Source organism: Natator depressus, chromosome 1 (assembly GCF_965152275.1).
Source record: "Natator depressus isolate rNatDep1 chromosome 1, rNatDep2.hap1, whole genome shotgun sequence".
In the NCBI taxonomy this organism is placed as follows: Eukaryota; Metazoa; Chordata; order Testudines; family Cheloniidae; genus Natator; species Natator depressus.
Window position 1 is genome coordinate 39,543,023 of NC_134234.1, and position 12,183 is coordinate 39,555,205.

The 12,183-nt window shown below is 48.6% G+C and overlaps 1 protein-coding gene across 1 annotated transcript in view; it reads left to right on the forward strand.

The window, feature by feature from the left end:
- MPHOSPH8 (M-phase phosphoprotein 8) overlaps nucleotides 1-12,183 on the forward strand; it is a 51,212-nt gene that overhangs the window by 14,974 nt on the left and 24,055 nt on the right. Inside the window, exon 4 of the mRNA XM_074957923.1 lies at nucleotides 8,749-8,854. Coding sequence (XP_074814024.1) covers nucleotides 8,749-8,854 — 106 coding nt within the window. The remainder of the gene's footprint in view (nucleotides 1-8,748; nucleotides 8,855-12,183) is intronic.

Genomic DNA, 12,183 nt, shown 5'->3' on the forward strand with positions numbered 1-12,183 from the left:
AATCCTGGGGGAATTCTGTGCCAAAAAATTAAAAATTCTGCACACAATATTTTAAAATTCTGAATTTTTTTATTGTCAAAATAACACAATATAATCACTCCAATTTCAATTATTTTGGTAATTTATTTCTAAGTACTTGTCAACAATACAGACAACAGAAAAAAAATTCCCCCAGGAGTAGAAAGTTAAAGAAACTCCTATGACAACCAAGTTCCAGGTGGGGGTGAAGGTGGCTGCATGGGGCCCCCAGAGTCCAGACCTCCGCACCCCCTTTACCCCCAGAGCCCAGATACCTGCAACCCTCTCCCCTCCAGAGCCCAGCCATGGGGGCCTCCCCCAGAGCCTTTACTCCCTCCAGCTTCTTTACTGTCCCGCTGGGGGATGTGGTGCAGTACAGCCCTGCCCTACCCTTCTTCACCCTTTGACAGAGCTGGCTGTCCGGAGCCCTCTCATGCCCAGGAGAATGAGGATTGGGGGTCAAACCTGGCAGCCAGAGCATGCAGCCTCCATCCCTGCCAGGATGGGTGCTCTGCTCACTGCGAGCTGGCCTCTGCAGACCCCTAGTGGTGGCCAGCAGTGCTGCAACCCCAATTCTGTGGGAGAATTCTGCGCAAATTTTGCATTACACAGTAATGCAGTATTCCCACAGGAATAACTAATCTTCCTTATTTTCTATATGCCCAAGTTACCAAACAGGCACCAGGTTTATCAGAGTTGCTGAGCCTTTGCAACTGGAGATTGTCAGTAGGAACTTACAATTTTGGTCTTAATTTCTGACTGTAAAATTGGGTATAATTCCATCTTGCCTCACAGAGGTGTTGTAAAGATAAATATGCATCTGTGTTTTTATGTAATCAAAGAATCTTTGGATTGGATCTTTCGTTAACCTTTTCTGACTTATTGTAGTGATGATTCCTTAACATGTTAAATAATCCTAATCACTGTTTCCTCAGTGCCCATAAATGAATTTGTAGTAATTACTTTTGAAGACATTAACACTACATCATGTAGGTGGATTGATTTAAATCACCAGTTCTTCTTCGAGTGCTTGCTCGTATTGATTTCAATTAGGTGTGTGCGCGCCGCATGCACAATCGTCGTAAGATTTTTACCCCAGCAACACTCAGTGGGTCGGATGAGGCACCCCCTGGAGTGGCGCCTTCATGGTGCCGGATATATGCTCCAGCTGACCCAGTGCCCCCTCAGTTCCTTCTTACCACCCGTGACAGTCGTTAGAACTGTGGAGCGCAGCGTAGCTGATCTCCATTCTCCCTAGCTTTCTCTCTTAGTACCTGTTAATAGTTGTAACTAGTTGTTAGTAGTTAGTGTACTTAGTTGGGTGGAGCGGGGTCTTCTCCCCTCTACCTGTCCTGATACAGGGGCCCATGCCTAGGTCTCCGGGCTTCAAACCCTGCTTGGCTTGCCTGAAGCCGATGCCAACGGGAGACTCCCCACGACCCTTGCCTAAGGTGTCTGGGGGAATCCCACCAAGCGGACAAGTGCCACAATTGCAAAGCCTTCAAGCCGAGGACCAAAAAGGAGCGGGACTTTAGACTCCTTATGGAGGTGGCACTTAGCCTGATCCCTTCCTCCGCGCACTGGGACTTGGCATAGTCTTCGGTGTGGAGTGCCCCTGCGGCACCGACTGGTGTGGCACCACGTTCGGACTTTGCTAAAGACTTGTGGCGTCATGCCCCTCCGGCACATCCACCACCGCGGTGCCAGTCCCTGTCTCCGGGCCAGAAGAAGAAGCAGCTCAAGCAGGTGCCGACTGCTTCTTCTTTGTCGGTTCAACAGCCACCAACACTTCCCGCACCGCAGCCGGGGCCGCATCCATTGCTGGAGCACACAGGACAAGTAACGGCTCCTACACCGTTGACTCCGACACCGTAAGGGCTGTCTAGTCCGGTGCCTGTTAACTCCCCAGTGCACACTGCAGTCGAGCTAAGGCTCCCCTCCGCGCCAGAGACCTTCTCTATAGCGCGGGACTTGATCGCGCTCACAGAGCCGACTCCCTTGCAGCCAGTGGCACCTCTGGTGCGGGCGGTGCCATCGAAGGGAAAACCATCCCTGATACAATCACCGTTGCCGAGTGAAGCAGGGCAGCACCAGTCCTGGTCCCAGTCTTGGTCCCGGCACCTTTCATGGTGTCGCTCGCAGTCCCGGCACCAATCCCGTTCTCGGCGCCAGTCATACTCGCGATGCTGCTCCGGCTCGCAAAGATCAGAATCGCGATACAGCCGGTACCGATGGGACTCTTGGCACCACTCCCGGTACCGGTCAGAGCGGTGCTCGACCCAGAGCCAATCCCAGCGCCGGTCTCGTCAAAGGTCGCCATCGAGATCCAGATCAGGCTCCCGGTATCGATACAACCGCAGGCACCGATCGACATCTCGGTACTGTTCTACATCTCGCCACCAGTCGCTGGCACCATGGCACCGTACAGCACCGGCGGATTCTGCGCCAACACGTTCAGCACCGCCTTGGCCACCTCGCTCCACCTCCACGTCGTCACGCTCACAAGGTGGCTCTCTCACCCATGACTGGGGCAAGGATGGTGCAGGCCAGTGGCTGGACGAAGGCCAGGACTCAGGCCAAGGACCTCCACAGTGGTCTTTTTAGACCCCCTGGGCATACCATCAGGCCCAAGGGATTCCTTTGGGGGCTTCCCGTTCCACCCCTTCGGAGCCCCGAATCCCAGAGGTCACTGTGTCTCGCCCCCCCAGGAGGTTCTGAGGGGACTGCTCCAGTGTCAACACAGGCCCACGCCCCTAGTGTGGTGGACCTTGGGCAACAAGTTCCTCCAAATGAGGACCCCACGCAGGATCTCTTAGTCCCGGGGGTATCTTCCTCATCCTCGCCTGATGAGGTAGTGGCAGGGACTACGGTTTTGGGCCCTCCTCCTATGGACCTCCGCACCCACCAGGAGCTGTTCTGCAGGGTGGCGCACAATATGAACCTCCAGGTAGAGGAGGTGGTGGAGGAAGAGGACCTGGTGGTTGACATTCTGTCCCTGGAGGCACCGTCCAGGGTGGCCCTCCCAGTCATACGGACTATACAGACCAATGCCAAGACAATCTGCCAGCCTCTATTCCACCTACGGCCAAGGGGGTGAAAAGGAAGTACTTTGTCCCCTCAAAGGACTACGAGTACCTCTACATGCACCCCCAACCGTGTTCCCTTGTCATGGCTTCGGTTAACAAGAAGAAACGGCATGGTCAGCCCAGGTGCACAAATCAAAGGACGCTAGACGCCTAGACTTGTTTAGGCGCAAGGTGTATTTGGCTGGAGGCTTGCAGCTCAGGGTGGCCATCCAGCAGGCACTCCTGAGCAGATACAATTATAATTCGTGGCACTCTATGGAGAAATTCAAAAAAGAGTTGGTTCCACAGGAGTCCAGAGAGGAATTTGGGGCCCTAGAGGAGGAGGGCAAGAAGGTGGCCAGAACCTCCCTGCAAGCCTCTCTGCACGCGGCGGCTAGGACCCTAGCCTCGGGCATAGCCATGCGCCACATCTCGTGGCTGCAGGTCTCTGGCTTACCACCAGAGTTGCCGCAGACCCTCCAGGACCTACCCTTTGATGGCCAAGGCCTATTCTCAGACAAAACAGACTCAAGGCTGCAGAGTCTGAAGGACCTGAGAACTATTATGCGCTCTCTGGGAATGCATATCCCAGTAACGCAGAGAAGGCCCTTCAGACCGCAGCCTCGGAGGTCCTACCCTCCCCCTTGGCCAAGACAGGACTTCTTTAGAAGATGCGGCCGAGGTGGTAGAAGACGAGAAACTGGTCACCAAGCCAGCCAAGGCCATGGCCCTCCCAAGCCATTGCCTAGGCCTAAGCAGAACTTTTGAAGGTGCGCCCAAGGACGGAGCACCAGTCTCCATACAGGATCCTTCCCTGCCTTTCCAAGATCGTCTCTCCCATTTCCTCCGTGCATGGTCTCATGTAACATTAGACTGTTGGGTCCTTTGCACCGTGGAAAGGGGTTAATCCCTTCAATTTGCTCCCCCCCATCCTCCTACCCCATCCCTCTTCAGGGACCCTTCTCACGAGCACCTCCTTCTACAGGAGGTCCAATCACTCCTAGCTGTGGGGGCGATAGAGGAGGTTCCAAGAGAGTCAAGGGGCAGGGGTTTTTACTCCCGCTACTTCCTAATCCCCAAGGCCAAGGGCAGGCTTCGGCCTATCCTGGACCTACACGGACTCAACAAATTCATAGTAAAGTTGAAGTTCTGCATGGTCTCTCTAGGTACCATTATTCCTTCGTTAGATCCTGGAGACTGGTACGCCACCCTCGACATGAAGGACGCATACTGCCACATTGTGATCTACCCAGTGCACAGACACTTCCTTCGTTTTGTGGTCAATCAACAGCACTTTCAATTCACCGTCCTTCCTTTTGGCTTATCTATGGCCCCCAGGGTGTTTTACCAAGTGTATGGCTCTTGTGGCTGCCTCCCTTCGTTGACAACGGATCCAGCTGTTCCCATACCTCGACGACTGGTTTATTCGGGGCCACTCCAGGGATCAGGTGCAGTCTCATGTCCAGCTCACCATAAACATGTTCAATCGACTGGGCCTCCTGCTCAGTCACAAAATCTACTCTGGTACCAACCCAGAAGATAGAATTCATAGGAGCAGTCTTAGACTCAGGCCTAGCCCGGGCACTTCTGCTGGAAGCACGCTTCCAATCCCAGGTGAACGTCGTCCACAGCCTGCAAAACTTCCCAACCTCGACCATGAAGACATGCCTGTGCCTCCTGGGACATATGGCCTCGTGCACGTATGTGACCATGCACGCCAGGCTGCGGCTACGTCCACTCCAAGCCTGGCTATCAACAGTATACCGCTCGGGTCAGGACAGCTTGAGCACGGTGGTTACTGTCCCACCAGGATATTCGCCTCTCTAGACTGGTGGCTGGACCCCAAATCAGTGTGCAAAGAGGTGCCATTTCACACCCCGCAGCCCTCCATGTCCCTAGTCACGGATGCGTCATCCCTGGGATGGGGAGCCCACCTCGGGGTCCTCTGTACACAGGGGCTATGGTCGGCAGGAGAGTTATCCCTGCACATTAACGTACGGGAGCTCAGAGCTGTGCACCTGGTGTGTCAGGCATTGCAAGAGTGCATTCAGGGCCATTGTGTTGCAGTCCTCACAGACAACACAACAGCCATGTTTTACATCAACAAGCAAGGGGGAGCCCAGTCGTCCCCCCTCTGTCAGGAGGCCACTCATCTGTGGAATTCTGTATAGCCCACTTGATCCATCTGGTGGTGTCATTTCTCCCAGGAGTCCAGAACACCTTAGCGGACCACCTCAGCAGATCATTTCAGACTCACGAGTGGTCGGTTCTCCCGGACATCATCCACTCTGTCTTCCTGAAGTGTGGCTTTCCCCTGATAGACCTATTCGCCTCTCGTGAGAATCGGAAATGCCAAGTGTTCTGCTCTCTACAAGGACGCTCTCCGGGTTCCCTGTCAGACACCTTCCTAATACAGTGGAAGGATCACCTGTGCTACGCCTTCCCTCCATTCCCACTAGTCTACAGGGTCCTGCTCAAGCTGTGCAGGGACAGAGCCCGTCTGATTTTGGTTGCCCCGGCGTGGCCTAGGCAACACTGGTATACCACTCTCCTAGAGCTGTTGGTGGACACTCCAGTTCCACTCCCGCTGTGGACAGACCTGACCACTCAGGACCACGGACAACTCTGTCATCCCGACCTGCAATCTCTCCACCTCACAGCGTGGATGCTGCATGGCTAACTCAATCTGAGTTGTGCTGCTCTCGCTTCGTACAGCAGGTCCTTTTGGGTAGCAGGAAGCCCTCTACCAGGTCCACGTACTTAGCCAAGTGGAAGCGTTTTTCCTGCTGGTGCACTCAGTCATATGGCCCCGGTACAGGCGTCAGTACCTATCATCTTGGACTACCGCCTGTCCTTAAAACAGTAGGGCTTGGCGATTATCATCCATCAGAGTACACCTGGCAGCTATTTCGGCTTTCCACCCGGGCGAAAACGGGCGTTCGATCTTCTCCAATCCCATTGTCAGCAGATTTCTCAAGGGGTTGGAGCGCCTGTTCCCACGAATTTGACAACCGGTCCCTACGTGGGATCTTAACCTGGTTCTCTCCAAACTCATGGCTGCCCCGTTCGAGCTGATGGCCACCTGCTCACTCCTGTACCGTTCCTGGAAGACATCCTTCCTTGTAGCTATCACTTTGGCAAGGTGCGTGTCTAAGTTCAGGGCACTCACATCAGAACCACCATATACAGTATTCCATAAGGACAAGGTACAGCTGCGACCCCACCTGGCTTTCCTCCCTAAGGTGGTGTCTGCCTTCCATCTCAACCAGGACATCTTCCTCCCTGTCTTCTACCCGAAGCCACATGACTCTCAACGGGAACAACAGCTGCACTCCCTGGACGTTCGCAAGGCCCTCGCCTTCTACATCGAGTGAATTAAACCTTTCAGGAAAACATTGCAGCTGTTTGTTGCTGTGGCAGACCAGATGAAGTCTCCTCCCAGTCCAGTCTCCTCCCAGCGCATCTTGTCCTGGATCACATCATGCGTCCGTTCGTGCTATCACTTGGCTGGTGTCCCAACTATGCACCTTACCACTCACTCCACATGGGCTCAGGCTTCATCTTCTGCTTTTCTGGCACACGTACCCATACAGGAGATATGTAGGGCAGCTACTTGGTCATTGGTGCATACCTTCGCCCACTAAGCGATAATTCAGCAGTCCGGGGTGATGCTGCATTTGGTTCAGCGGTCCTTTACTCGGCGACATCTCACTCCAACCCCACCGCCTAGGTAAGGCTTGGGAGTCACCTAATTGGAATCGATATGAGCAAGCACTCGAAGAAGAAAGACGGTTACTCACCTTTATAACTGTTGTTCTTCGAGATGTGTTGCTCATATCCATTCCAAACCCGCCCTCCTTCCCCTCTGTTGGAGTAGCCTGCAAGAAGGAACTGAGGGGGTGCTGGGGCATATATCCGGCACCATGAAGGCGCCACTCCAGGGGGCGCCTCAGCTGACCCACCGAGTGTTGCTGGGGTAAAAATCTTCCGACGATCGTGCACGTGGCGTGCACACACCTAATTGGAATGGATATGAGCAACACATCTTGAAGAACAACAATTACAAAGGTGAGTAACTGTCTTTTTTTAATCATTATTCAAATCAGCAAGGTGGAAATCTTGATTTAAATGACCTTTTTTTTTAGAATCATTTTTCATTTACTTTTTTGCATTGTATTTCTAAAGAGTTTGATTGTCATAGGTTGGTCACTATTAAAACATGTTGATTTGCCACTAAATACAGTCTTTAGACTACATTTGGTTCTTTTTGTTAAAGAGAAAATTATACTATGTATACTCATTTAAGCAATGATGTAACTTAATATACGTTTAGTCATCTTAAGATTCTTAGTTTTTTACTTTGTTAGAAAATGGTGAATGATACATTCCTTTACTAGATTATTTTTTACTTGTGATTTATGTCAAGGTCTGTTTGGATGGAAATTCAATTAAAAATGTACAAAGCCAGCGTTTTAAATTTTTTTTAACCTACCTAAAATGTGCTGGTTACATAAGAAAAATGATTTATTTAAACAAAGGAAGTATGATCTGTAGTTAGTGAATTGAACTGTTTGTTTCTAGTTTCATGTTCTTCAAGATTTTACAAGTAGTAGGAATCTCATCTCACACCAAGTTTGTTTTTTTTAATTCATAGATTGGAAAAGGGAAACAAGCTTTCCATTTTCAACTCACAATTGGTTTCTTAACTTTGAATGAACTGGAAGTCATTGAACTGAACTAGTTGAATAAACTGAAATGAAGAAAATATTCTCTCCATCTGCAGAAGAGGGTATTGCTATCAAAGGCTGGTTTAATACTTCAGCAAACTCTGGTTCCAGGGGTTTAGCCAGTGACTTTCACCAGTTCATTGTTTTGATTTTCTTTAAAACTTGGCAGAAAAATGTACTGCTTAATATTTTTTGTATTCAATATATTATGATACCCTATGTTTATTTTTTAAAATCTACATTTAATTTTAATTTTTAAAAAATTTGATTTTTAATTTTTTAACTATTCTTCTCCATCTGCACATCAAGATGTGAATGTTTTCATTGAGTAATAGCAAGATCTTTTTGTAACCTGTGGCTTCTATCACACTTTCTCCTCCCTATAGTTTGTCCTAATTTTAGACGTATCACAAGAAGGGAAACTGTAAGGTCTTTGAAACAGAGACTATGTGTATTTTTCATGCTAGAAAAGCACCCAGCATACTTGGGGTATTGAAAGAACAAGAAATGTGGATGCTAATAGTTTCTGCTCTCTTCCAATGTAAAGTAATTGTAGTATAAATTGCTTAAAGCTTTGATTGAAAAGTGCTAATGTTGGTGGTAATTTTACCATGTGAACATCTGTTCAATAGGAGCTGGACTAAGGGCACTAAACATTTTTAATGTAAGTTTGTGACAGATCAGATTACTTTTATTCACTAGCAACCTTGTCTGGATTTTAAATCAGCAAATCAAATGTGAAAGGCTTTGTATCCCACTATAGGTCACCTGTGCTGTTCACTCTCCATTTTATTATCCCCCTGTTCCCCACACTAATCTAATGTTAGTGATGGCTCTGGCAGAGAAATGCAGAACTCTGACTTTGGTTCTTGGCAGTTGAAAACTGATCATTTCACTTTAATATAGCATAGCACTTTAATTTTATCTTTTGCCTTCAGTACCAGGAAAAGGAAGTAAAGAAAAATGAAATAAAAGAAAAACCTCAGAAACGATATGACTCCGAAAAGGAAGAAAAAGGCAGAAAAGAGCAGAAGGGATTAAAAAGTAAGTTATAATCAAGGGTTTTGCACAGTTAGAGAGAACAAAGAGCTTTTAGACCAGTGGTCCCCAACCAGTTGATCCTGGAGCCTCTGAGTGGCAATCCTGGTCTTAGTCCCCCATCTCGTCCCGCCACCCCCTTCAGGATCACAGCCAGCTAGGGGAGTACATCCCATCCACCCTACCATGCTCTCAGCCAAAGAGGTGGTTTTCCAACAGTAGACGGTGCTTTAACAAAGTGCACGCTGCAGGGACAGTACAGCCCAAATGCTAGATGCGCCCGCTGAACTCACAGTACAGCTGAGATGCGGCTCTCTATCCGAAGCACAGGCTGCAATGCCAGTCAAAGGAAGCCCCAGTTTGAGAACTGTCCTGATTAAACAAGCAGCCGCAGACAGGTTAATTTACACACATGCAAGGCGCATACCAACCCCATCCCAAACAGATCATCAGCCTTAGCCTAACAGAGACTGCAGGGTGTTAACAACAACAGCCACCTTGGTAATTGTCATGACATGAAATGAAATACTCCAGTCTCCTGACTGGGGCTTTGAAATACCATTAATGGAACAGAGCCTGTTTCCAGTGCAAAACCTGGTGCTCCCAGCCAGGCAGGGGAACGAAATAATTGATTGCCTTCTCGCTATGAATTCAAAATGGTGTTTGATGTCCGGTCATTCATTGTTGTAACTGGAATAACAACACAATTCATTTGGCTAATTTGGGATGATGAATGAGCCATTTGGGGTGCCATTAATGCTGAATAAGGAGAAGGGACTGGCAGGGAAGAGGCTGCACTAATCTCAGAGAGGGGAGGGACAGTGCTTCTGCCTTCCCGAAGAAAATCCAGTCACTTCCCAGGGTGTTCAGCAAGGCTGTTTTGAAAGTTCAGTGGTCATGTTTTACTAAACCAGCAGCAAAAGGGGAGGCTTCTACTGAAGCATCGTTTCGTGTTTGCCGTCTGCTGGCAAAACACAAGAAATAGTTTACGGATGGAGAAGTATTTAAAGAGGCAATGACTGTGGCAGCGGACTCCTTATTTAAAGATTTCAAAAACAAAAATAAAGAGGAAATAATGACGGCAATTCAGAGCATATCACTTGGTGCTTCCATAGTAGCAAGACGGGTGGAATGTTTGTCCGAAGACCTCTTTCAGCAGCTACCGCAGGATTTGAATGACTGTGGATGCTTTTCACTGCAGTTTGATGAATCAGTTGACGTGACTGACACAGCCCAAGTAGTTATTTTTGTTCAAATGGTTTTTAAGGATGAGATAACTAAAGACTGTTTTGCCTCTTAAAGAGAGAACAAGAGGTGAAGATATCTACAACGAATTCAAAAAGTACATGCTTGAGAGAGTCATTCCAATCAAGTAACTTGTTTTGATCATAACGGATGGTGCACCCTCCATACTTGGCGCACATGCAGGCTTTATTGCATTTTGCAGAAATGATCCAGATTTTCCTTCATTTGTGAATTACCACTGTATAATCCACCAGCAAGCAGTAGCGAGTTAAGTTATGGACTTCTCATATGTAATGAAAATAACAGAATTGTAAACTTGATTGGCGCAAGAGCCTTCCAGCACTGCCTGTTTTAAATCTTTACTTGACGAAGTGGATACTGCTTACGGTGAGCTGCTCCTCCATGCAGATGTGAGGTGGTTAAGCAGGGGGAAAGTCCTGCAACGATTTTTTGGATCTAATGCCCAAAATCGTCACTCTTCTGAAATCGAGGAATAAAGTGTGCAATGAGATGTCAGACAATGCATGGCTGCTAGACTTCAGGTTCCTTACTGACATAACGTCCAAATGGAACGAACTGAACTGCGAACTGCAGGGAAAGGACAGACTTATCACATATGATCAGTGCGGTGAATGCATTCAAATTGAAACTGAGTCTGTGATCCTCCCAGTTAAAGGATAAAATGCTGCAACACTTCCCGAGTCTGGAGAAAATAGAATCATAGAATATCAGGGTTGGAAGGGACCTCAGGAGGTCATCTAGTCCAACCCCCTGCTCAAAGCAGGACCAATCCCCAATCAAATCATCCCAGCCAAGGCTTTGTCAAGCCTGACCTTAAAAACTTCCAAGGAAGGAGATTCTACCACCTCCCTAGGTAACGCATTCCAGTGTTTCACCACCCTCCTAGTGAAAAAGTTTTTCCTAATATCCAACCTAAACCTCCCCCACTGCAACTTGAGACCATTACTCCTTGTCCTGTCCTCTTCTACCACTGAGAATAGTCTAGAACCATCCTCTCTGGAACCACCTCTCAGGTAGTTGAAAGCAGCTATCAAATCCCCCCTCATTCTTCTCTTCTGCAGACTAAACAATCCCAGTTCCCTCAGCCTCTCCTCATAAATCATGTGTTCCAGACCCCAATCATTTTTGTTGCCCTTCGCTGGACTCTCTCCAATTTATCCATATCCTTCTTGTAGTGTGGGGCCCAAAACTGGACACAGTACTCCAGATGAGGCCTCACCAATGTTGAATAGAGGGGAACGATCACGTCCCTCGATCTGCTCGCTATGCCCCTACTTATACATCCCAAAATGCCATTGGCCTTCTTGGCAACAAGGGAACACTGCTGACTCATATCCATCTTCTTGTCCACTGTAACCCCTAGGTCCTTTTCCTCAGAACTGCTGCCTAGCCATTCGGTCCCTAGTCTGTAGCTGTGCATTGGGTTCTTCCGTCCTAAGTGCAGGACCCTGCACTTATCCTTATTGAACCTCATCAGGTTTCTTTTGGCCCAATCCTCCAATTTGTCTAGGTCCCTCTGTATCCTATCTCTGCCCTCCAACGTATCTACCACTTCTCCCAGTTTAGTATCATCCGCAAATTTGCTGAGTGTGCAATCCACACCATCCTCCAGATCATTTATGAAGATATTGAACAAAACCGGCCCCAGGACCGACCCCTGGGGCACTCCACTTGACACCGGCTGCCAACTAGACATGGAGCCATTGATCACTACCCGTTGAGCCCGACAATCTAGCCAACTTTCTACCCACCTTATAGTACATTCATCCAGCCCATACTTCTTTAACTTGCTGACAAGAATACTGTGGGAGACCGTGTCAAAAGCTTTGCTAAAGTCAAGAAACAATACATCCACTGCTTTCCCTTCATCCACAGAATCAGTAATCTCATCATAGAAGGCGATTAGATTAGTCAGGCATGACCTTCCCTTGGTGAATCCATGCTGACTGTTCCTGATCACTTTCCTCTCGTGTAAGTGCTTCAGGATTGATTCCTTGAGGACCTGCTCCATGATTTTTCCGGGGACTGAGGTGAGGCTGACTGGCCTGTAGTTCCCAGGATCCTCCTTC